Source organism: Salvelinus namaycush, chromosome 42 (assembly GCF_016432855.1).
Source record: "Salvelinus namaycush isolate Seneca chromosome 42, SaNama_1.0, whole genome shotgun sequence".
NCBI classification, from domain to species: Eukaryota; Metazoa; Chordata; class Actinopteri; order Salmoniformes; family Salmonidae; genus Salvelinus; species Salvelinus namaycush.
In genome coordinates, this window is record NC_052348.1 from 7,602,669 (window position 1) to 7,613,028 (window position 10,360).

Consider the following 10,360-nt stretch of genomic DNA (forward strand, 5'->3'; position numbering starts at 1 on the left):
CAGAAAATTAAGGGCACAGTCAACTTAGTGTATGTAAACTTCTGACCCACTGGAATTGTGATACAGTGAATTATAAGTGAAATAATCTGTCTGTAAACAATTGTTGGAAAAATTACTTGCCCAAACTATAGTTTGTTATCAAGGAATTTGTGGAGTATTTGAAAAATGAGTTTTAATGACTCCATAAGTGTATGTAAACTTCTGACTTCAACTGTATATACACTGTGTGCTAAACATTAGGACATTGCTTTTTCCATGACATGACTGACCAGATGAAAGCTATTATCCCTTAATAATGTCACCTGTTAAATCCACAATCAGTGTAGATGGAGGGGAGGAGACAGGTTAAAGAAGGATTTTTAAGCCTTGAGACATTTGTGTGTGCCATTCAGAGGGTGAATGGGCAACACAAAAGATGTGTCTTTGAACAGGGTATGGTAGTAGGTGCCAGGCACACCGGTTTGAGTTTGTCAAGAACACTGCTGGGTTTTTCACGCTCAACAGTTAACCATGGGAATCAAGAATGGTCCACCATCCAAACGACATCCAGGCAACTTGACACAAATGTTGGAAGCATTGGAATCAACATGGGCCAGGATGCCTGTGGAATGCTTTCAAACCCTTGTAGTCCATACCCAACTAATTGGGGATGTTTTGAGGGCACAAGGGGATGCAACTCAATATTAGGAAGGTGTTCCTAATGTTTTGTACACTCAGTGTATGTGTAGGGTTGGATGGAGCAATTGCTGTGCCCCCGCCCCCCCATTTTTGTGACAAAATGTGCAATTCACACTCCGATCTGTAAAAGGCAGCAGCAATAGGTTACGCCACACATCTTCTAGCTTACCGGAAACGCATACGAAGAAGAAAGGGAAGTGAACAGTGACCAAGAAACAATTTCCACGTTAGCGTTTTTGTTGTTATTTAGACGTTTATTAACAACCTGTAACTCATATGACTCATTTAACTGCACAGCATCGAATAATTACCCCATGTGGTGTTTAATTCGCTCTAGAGACAGAACTTGGTTGATATATGTTATCTAGGTAACGCTAGCTAAGCTGCTAACAATGGCTAACTGTATGGTTTTTCACACTCAAATAGCCTCCATTATGGAGGTGCTAGCGAATGCAGCCGTGGCAGAGATCTGTAAACTCGTGGACGACGACTATGCAGTGTTTCGTTTGGAAATAACTCAAAGCCGGAAAGAAAACAGGGCATTGCGGAGGAAACTACTAGAACTGAAGGTGGCACGGGAGCGCGCAGAGAGGACAATGCGAGAGCGCGTCCTCGCCAGTCGTCCCAGTAGTGTCAAGATCCTTGACCGATACAGAGGAATGGCAAGAGGTACGTTTTGCTGCGTGGCCTGTCGCGGATTATAAATAGCCCAGTGCCTGACGCCCTGTTACCCTCTGTTAAAATGTTACCCATAATTGGTTCTTGGTCAATTTTTGGACTGTATGCAATAATTCACCTGATTACTTAGCAATCTTGCGCAAGGAGACTATCATATTCTAAACATTGATTTACTGCATTGACTATTTACTCAAAAACAATGATGCATAATACATTGATCAATACAATAAATGGTTTTCCAGGAAGTTATGAGAAGTGTTACCTTACATCCCTGCCGATTGTAGACATTGTTAATAGTGTACAGTATAGCATTGACAGTAGCTAACCTAACCACCTCTTTCACCCCAATCACTCTCAGGTGAAGGACATCCCACTGGAGGCCAAAGGAGCTTTGTGAAGCCAGCGGGACACAATACATGGAGAGATGACCAACCAATCACTGTTGATGAGGGTGGTGGAACCTCAAACCAGCACGTTATTGTGATCGAGGTTAGTGTAAAAGTATTTCATTACAAATTACAGTTACTTTGGAAATCAAATGTGGCCCATTTATTTCAGAAAGGCTCCCCTCAGCTATTCACTTGCTTACATGTACATCCTCATTTATCTCCCATAGGGGAGCTTATGAAACTTCCCTACAACATTGATATCCTTGTGTCAGTCTGCAGATGCAGAGGCTGCAGGTCCTGGGGTCAAGCAGGAGAGGTCTGAAGGTGAGGAGGACCCATGGCACAGCAGAGACATCCAGACTGGAGTAGCTGGAGCACCCCCTGTAGACACGGAGGACCCCACCACCGTCCCAGCGCAGCCCAGGATCAGATGCAGCATCACGGAGGTCAGTGGAACGCAGAACGCCGTCCTCAAGTCAGAGACCAAGACATTAACTGTAACACACAGGCTCTTAAACACAGGATCTGACCACAGATCAGACCCAGAGAGACTGGGCTGTCCTCCTGCTCCCGGCTCAGAGTATTTACCAGTATTTCACCATAGTCAGAGGATGGTTCATTCCCGTGGTGATAGTGATGTGTTAGACACTGGCGGTGATGATCCGTCTTATTCTTACACTACAGAAATGGACCCTGGCAACATGCCCTTGGGATTAGAGACACAGACTAATCTGTCTAGACGGGACTGGAACCAGTACAATAGTAGTGTATACTCTGAAAGGCGCCTAGATAAGGAAGGGGAGGTTATAGTGGTAGATGAAGTGACTGTGAAAGTGGAGGGCGAAGCTCCTCCCACATGGAATGCAGATAGTCACCTTGGAGACGGACACTCACAGGGCAGAGATTTCTTAGATTATAGGGAAAGCTTAGAGACTGATCTAAATGTCACCACCCACTCCCCTTTACACCTGTTCGGGGATCTAGACCCAGTGTCCACATCGATGGGGCCTTCCGATTCACACAGCCACGTCCTTTTCGATCAGGTATTGAACTCAAACGACAGGGCTAGAGTCCCGGCTCAGGGAGGGGGAGCCACATCAGGCAATAGTAAAGAGAAACGGTTCCTCTGCATGTTCTGTAACAAAGGCTTCAGCTGCCTCCAGAAGGTGGAGAGGCACCAGAGGGTCCACACAGGGGAGAAACCCTACAGCTGTACCCAGTGTGAGAAGCGGTTCTCCCGCCAGGACCATTTGAAGATGCACCTGAAAGTCCACACGGGAGAGAGGCCGTTCGCCTGTACGCACTGTGGGAAGAGGTTCTCAGAGAGGAGATACCTCAGGATACACCAGCAGAAAAACCATTCTACTCTATAGCATAGAAAGTAACCGTTCCACACAATCTTCTGACTTTTAGATCAAATGGCATTTTTTTACAATTTTAAATGTTGTCAGCAGAAAAGATCCACAGATTGTCATATTTAAGCCTAAAAAGTATTTCATATTATTTGTGCTGTGTAGGCAATATGATGTTCAAACTTTCCCAAGAAAATTAGTGAGAAAATGTTATCATGTTCATGCTGATTTAGTTGAGACGTATGTGTGGTTTTCATATGGTGTATTTAACACTTGTTTGTTTAATAAACAAAAAATGTAACTTTTTATTCTAAGACTTTCATTGACTCTAGACCCACACACTAACAAACACCTACTGTACATGTTAAAATAGTTTAGTCAGGTTTGTCTGATGACTTGACCAACAACGTCATATTTACAGTACCAGTCAACTTGACACCCACTCATTCAAGGGTTTTCCCAATTTTTTACTATTTTCTACATTGTAGAATAATAGTGAAGACGACAAACTATGAAATAAAACACATGGAATCATATAGTAACCAAGAGTGTTAAATAAATCAAAATATATTTTAGATTCTTCAAAGTAGCCACCCTTTGCCTTGATGACAGCTTTGCACACTCTTGGCATTCTCTCAACCAGCTTCACCTGAATGATTTTCCAACGATCTTGAATGAGTTTCCACATATGCTGAGCACTTGTTGGCTGCTTTTCCTTCACTCTGCGGTCCTACTTATACCAAACCATCTGAATTGGGTTGAGGTTGGGTGATTGTGGAGGCCAGATCATCTGATGCAGCACTCCATCACTCTCCTTGGTCAAATAGCCCTTACACAGCCTGGAGGTGTGTTCGGTCATTGTCCTGTTGAAAAACAAATGATAGTCCTACTAAGCCCAAACCCGATGGGATGGGTATCGCTGCAGAATGCTGTTGTAGCCATGCTGATTAAGTGTGCCTTGAATTCTACATAAATCACTGACAGTGTCAACAGCAAAGCACCATCACACCTCCTCCATGTTTCACAGTGGGAACCTCACATGCGGATATCATCCGTCCACCTACTCTGCGTCTCACAAAGATACAGCGGTTGGAACCAAAGAGCTCAAATTTGGACTCATCAGACCAAAGGACAGATTTCCACTTGTCTAATGTCCATTGCTTGTGTTTCTTGGCCCAAGCAAATCTTCTTATTGATGTCCTTTAGTAGTTGTTTCTTGTAGTGGCAATTTGACCATGAAGGCCTGATTCATGCCGTCTCCTCTGAACAGTTGATGTTGATGTGCCTGTTACTTGAACTCTGAAGCATTTATTTGGGCTGCAATTTCTGAGGCTGGTAACTCTAATGAACTTATCCTCTGTAGCAGAGGTAACTCTGGGTCTTACTTTCCTGTGGCGGTCCTCACAAGAGCCAATTTCATCATAGCTCGATTGGTTTTTGCGACTGCACTTGAAGAAACGTTCAAAGTTCTTGAAATGTTCCAGATTGACTGACCTTCATGTCTTAAAGTAATGTGGACTGTCATTTCTCTTTGCTTATTTGAGCTGTTCTTGGACTTGGTCTTTTACCAAATAGGGCTATCTTCTGTATTCCCCCCTACCTTGTCACAACACAACTGATTGGCTCAAACGCATTAAGAAGGAAAAAAATTGCACAAAATAACTTAACAAGGCACACCTGTTAATTGAAATGGATTCCAGGTGACTACCTCATGAAGCTGCTTGTGAGAATGCCAAGAGTGTGCAAAGCTGTCAAGGCAAAGGGTTGCTACTTTGAAGAATCTCAAATATAAAATATATTTAGATTTGTTGAACACTTTTGGTTACTACATGATTTCATGTGTTATTTTATAGTTGATGTCTTCACTATTATTCTACAACGTAGAAAATAGTAAAAATAAAGAAAAACCCTTGAATGAGTAGGTATGTCCAAACTTTTGACTGGTACTGTATGTCTCCCATGAAGTCATTCTGTAACTACAGTATAGGACTCAAACATAGTGGGGATGGGTAAACACTCCATATTGAAAGTGTGTTTTATCTGTGTGTATATGTACACACCTGAGGGAGTGTATGTATGTAATCTGTATAAGCTGTCTCTTCCAGGATGAGGGTCCAGAGGTGCTGCTGGTGAAGGAGGAGGGATGTGAGGAGGGTCTGGAAAACCCTGAGGGGACCATTGTCATGGAAGACAACCAGACTACACCTCCTCCTGAACGCCCAGCTGAGCAGCATAGGACAACACACAGTCTCACAGAGGTAAGCCCACTGTAAACTACAGTCTGAATGTTATTAGGTCAGTGCCCGTATCCACAAAGCCTTTCAGAGTAGGATTGCTGATCTAGGATTAGTTTTGCCTTTTAGATCATAATGACTAATATTATATAGACAAGCGGGGACCTGATCCTCGATCAATTCTCCCACGCTGAGACTGTTTATTGATAAGGGCCCAGGTCTTGATTAATTTTGTCTTAAGTGTGGGACCATGCCTTTCAATTATCAAACCAATAGTGTCAAGTAATCAATTCAACAAACACGTTTGTGTAGTATCACATCAATCCCGCATTGCTCAATCAGAAGATGCTCCATAGCAGGGTGCTCATATCAGATTTCTTGATCCAACATCCTCTCACTCTGTATCTCTTACAGTCAGTAGACATGGAGGATGGGAAGCCTGATCTGCTGCTGGTCAAAGAGGAGACGATAGAGGACGGACCAGAGAGCATTGACCTGCTGAGTGGACTAAAGATGGTGGAGCAAGGTAAGATAGAAATACATTTAGCCTACATACAGTAATAGATCTTCAATGGGAATAGTGACGCACCTGGCTATTATTTTTTCTTCACTCATAAAATGAAATCAGTAAAATGTATGTTTACATACTAAAACACACAATGTATGAACTTCACCAGGTAATTGACAACAACAAAAAACTCCATATGTACAGTTCTCTGCCATGTTTGTAAAGTCTATTTTGTAACCTTCAGGTGATTGGCTGGATAATAACAGAGGAGACTGGGCGGCCATCTTGGATTTCCAGACCCCGACCGGTGCAGCTAAGGTTCCAGGGGACAACATCACTGAGCAGGCCAGGACCAGTGACGACATAGTGGAGGTCAGTGGATGGGACAGTGTCCTCAACTCTGGGCTGGGGAACAACACTGTTAACCACAACCAGAAACAGACTGTCGAACACAAAACAACGACCAAACTTAGTATCCATGACAACAGATTGTCTGAGGCAAGGGTGAGGTGTCGATTTGGTCTGCGGGGACGGGGAGGTGTCGGTATGTGGCGGGAGAAAACAGACACAGACTCTGCTAGCGATGCTCCGTCCTGCTCCTATAGTTATGATTCACAGAGACTGATGGCGCCTCAGGTTAACCCCCTAACAGGTGCTGCCTTCAGCCTGCCTTCTATAGGATCTAGCAACTGGAACATGGACCCTGCGACAACACAGACACTTCTTGGCCTTCGTTCTCCTCACACTCTCCTAATGTTAAACCAGACCTCAGACAATGTCAGTACCTCAACACTAAATAGCTACACAAGCCCATTGACAAATAACAGTAGTAGAGACAGAATCCGTAAAGGTGGCAGCGCCACAGAGAGGCAGTTCCCGTGTTCGTTCTGTGGGAAAGCCTTCAGCTTCCCCCAACAGGTGAAGATTCACCAGAGGATTCACACGGGGGAGAAACCATTTGGTTGCCACCTGTGCCAGGGCAGTTTCTCCCAATCGTCCAGCCTGAAGAGGCACCAGAGGGTCCACACAGGGAAGGAACCCTACAGCTGCCCCCAGTTTGAGAAGAGGTTCTCCCACCAGCACCAGTTGAAGATGCACCTGAATGGTCCACACGGGAGACATGAACTAGTTACTTTGTAGTCAATTAGTTTGGTTTTAGAGGTATAGGGAACTGGATGAGGTGAACTGAGGAAAGAATGAGTATGATGAGGTAGAGTAGATGATATGGTGATGATGTCTATAAAAATTCTTCACTAATGAAAAGTTACAACCTTATCCTGTTGGTTGATGCTGGTGTTTTATAATGAGGAAATTATAGTGCCTTAATTCATGTTTATTTGGCATGAAGTGGTGAAGCTGTGAGTGTAATGTTTAACCTTTACCATAGTATTCTAAAATAAATTTTATCATTGCGAGGGTACCAGATTTACAGAAAATGTTAAGTGTTACCATAGTGAGAAAAGTTATTCTACTTGTCACGTATCATTTTGTGCAATAAAAGTACTGTTCTTCAAAGTTGATGAAATTTAATACAAAACTGAGTCTGTGCTGACTGACTTGGTTATTTATGGATCATTGCAGGGACTGAGTTTCCTTTATCTCAGTTGAACCAAAACATACTTAATTCTTGAATCAATGGATGGAATTGTTTTTTATAATAAACACCAATGGCTCCATATTGTTAGGTACAGTATTTCAATCAGTGTTAGGGATGTGTTTGACTGTGGTTACCATTTTATAATGTCATGTTTCTGTATGTACAACAAAGAGTTTCTTATATAAACCTTTATGCTTTTCTGTTCAATTTGTGTTTACAGTCTACAGTCCACGAGGACCAGTTGATATCTGGTGTTGCTTGTGGGAGAGACTGGCCCCGGATCAGAACCCTGGGTCCGGAGCCATCACTCTTCCTTCCCGGGTTGAAGCCAGGACAGAACCACAAGGGACAGAGACTCCACGACCACACAGAACAAAACCAGTGGACAGGTGGACTGAACAACCTCAGTCCTGGTGGATATCAAAAAGACAGAGGCTCCAGTCAGGGATCCAGTCTGCAGCCCAGACCCTTCTCTTCACAGTCTCAGTGCAGGGATGATACAGGGCCTGGGGCTGATAGAGATCGACCCTCCTGTTCCTATGATACAAACACCACAGTATCCATGAGGAACAGAGCAGGTCACCCTGGGCTTCAGCCTTCACAGAGAGCAGTGGGAGACTCCCCTGGTGGTAGTCTATCAGCAGGTCTGTCTTCTCCTTCAGGGTTTCATCTAATGCCTGGTGACTTGGTTCATAGAAGGTCTGGACCTGGATCTAGGCTTCCTCAGTTACTTCATGGTTACCCCACCAATACAGACAGGGTCAGAATGGGTGTTCATCACAAGAGGTATCTAGCTTATAACACAGCACACAATCCCAACAATACCCAAACAATGGCTAGAGGTCAAGGAGGGAACTCAAAGACTAACCACCTGAGGGTGGTGGCTCCTGCTTCTACCTCTAGTGTCATTGGGTCACAATGTGGGAGGCTGAGTATTAGGACGGACGCCGACAAGCCATATGCCTGCCCCACATGTGGGAAGCGCTTCGCTGATGCAAATTATGTGAAGAGGCACCAGACCGTTCACACCAAGGAGAAGCCCTTCAAGTGCAAACTATGTTACAAGAGCTTCTCCTTCTTGACTAGCCTTATCAGACATAAGAGTGTCCACAAAGGGGAAAAATCATAGCAGTGTGGCTTGAGAAGTACGCAGGGGATGTCTGGGAACTATTCTTTGGCTGAAATATAGTTCTCATGTGAAGTGTCTTGGGGTAAGAGGATAATTAATCACATACCCCTCATTAACTTGTAATTTAAAAACAGGCTTGTGTAAATACTTGTTTTTAAGAGACAGTACATCTAGGATAGAACAAAGACAGTTTAATATTTACCTTACTGAGGTAATGTAAATGGAATAAAGTAATTATACTTTTCTAAACAAGTCTGCTCTCAGCTTGAAAGATACAGTACTTCTCATAGGAGATTTGATGTGTAACAAGCAGTACCATACTTCCAAGAACAGCACGCATCCATTTTTCATTTAACTGCACCTTTGAACTATGATGCCAACCAATAACGAAGGTTACGTATGTAACCACGGTTATGTGAGCTATATGGATCACTCCAATATATTGGTATCACTACGTGGGGTAGGGATACATCCGAGATGAGGATTTACAGATTTACTCCCGTGTATGGCTGGGGTCCGCCCCTATATATAGACCCCATGGCCGCGACACACGTTCTCTACATAATTTGAGGCGCCACTAGCACCGTAAAGGATTGGAGTAACCCATATAGCTCACATAACCGTGGTTACATACGTAACCTTTTATGTTTCACTATATTGGATCACTCCAATATATTGGTATACCCGTACCCGATTTAGTCGGTGCTAGAGGGACCTGGCCAGCCAGCGGCGAAGTCCCATCGCGGGATCGAGATGCAAGAGCCGTCAATGTGGAAGGGGGGTCCCGGCACAGTCCCGGGACGAGGCGGCGACGCCGAGGACTGCTGAACAAACCGCAGAGGGAGGTGCCACATTTACCCGATAGTACCTAGCAAAGGTGTAAGAGGAAGCCCAGCTGGCCGCAGCACAGATATCAGAGAGGGGCACTCCTCTCAGTAGAGCCCAGGACACAGCTACACCTCGTGTTGATTGTGCCACCACAGATCCCAGCACTGGCCTGCCAGCCAGGCGGTATGCTGTCGTAATCGTGTCCACGATCCAGTGAGAGAGCCTCTGCTTTGATAGCCCAGGCATCAGGACTCTCTTACCATAGCAGACAAAGAGCTGGTCTGTTGTTCACACTGACCATATCTGCTCCACATAGGCAGCCAGTGCCTGCACAGGGCACAGCATGCCGGAGGGAGGCCCAGACTCCCCCGCCACTGCCGGGGGGTCGTAAGCAGACAGGATAAAAGGGATGTTCGCATCCCTGTCTGACAGAACCTTCGGGAGGAATGAAGGGTTGGGGCGAAGAGATATACTCCTCCCACCGGGGTCCATCCGGTAGCACTCAGAACTTACCGAAAGAGCATGGAGCTCACCCACCCTCTTCATGGAAGTAATCGCTACCAAGAAAGCCACCTTCATAGAGAGGTGTTTCAGGGTGGCAGACTCCCAACGGTTCAAAAGGCGGCTTTGCCAAAGCTGCCAAGACCACATACAGATCCCAGCTCACCATTGAGAGGGTCCTAGCTGGACGCAGGTGACAAACCCCCTTCATAAAACTGGAGACCAAGGGATGGCACCCCACTGGCCTGTCCATCCACCCCACATGGCAGGCAGATATAGCAGCCAAATACCCTCAGTGTAGAGGCTGCCAAGCCCTCATCCAAACCAGACTGCAGGTATTGGAGGACATACTGCACCACGCATGACTCTGGCACAACCTCCACACCAGTGCACCAAGAGCCACAACTGGTATGCCGCGGTTGTAGCCGGTGCCCTTGCCCGTCTGTGTTAGAGGTACTACCAATGA

At 45.1% G+C, this 10,360-nt stretch overlaps 1 protein-coding gene across 1 annotated transcript; it reads left to right on the forward strand.

The window, feature by feature from the left end:
* The first annotated feature begins 1,336 nt into the window (after window positions 1-1,336).
* LOC120034836 (zinc finger protein 777-like) lies at window positions 1,337-8,810 on the forward strand. The gene is made up of 7 exons (XM_038981484.1): window positions 1,337-1,347; window positions 1,715-1,845; window positions 2,018-2,191; window positions 5,203-5,355; window positions 5,746-5,857; window positions 6,084-6,211; window positions 7,657-8,810. Exons 1-7 carry the CDS (start codon window positions 1,338-1,340, stop codon window positions 8,563-8,565), a joined length of 1,617 nt encoding a protein of 538 aa, XP_038837412.1. The 5' UTR covers window position 1,337; the 3' UTR covers window positions 8,566-8,810.
* Window positions 8,811-10,360: the final 1,550 nt, after the last annotated feature.

Bases quoted from the DNA above. Each gene is read 5' to 3' on its own strand.
- LOC120034836 (XM_038981484.1), top strand. The intron at 2,192-5,202 runs GTCAGTGGAACG...TGTCTCTTCCAG, and splicing joins TCAGATGCAGCATCACGGAG to GATGAGGGTCCAGAGGTGCT. The intron at 5,858-6,083 runs GTAAGATAGAAA...TGTAACCTTCAG, and splicing joins ACTAAAGATGGTGGAGCAAG to GTGATTGGCTGGATAATAAC.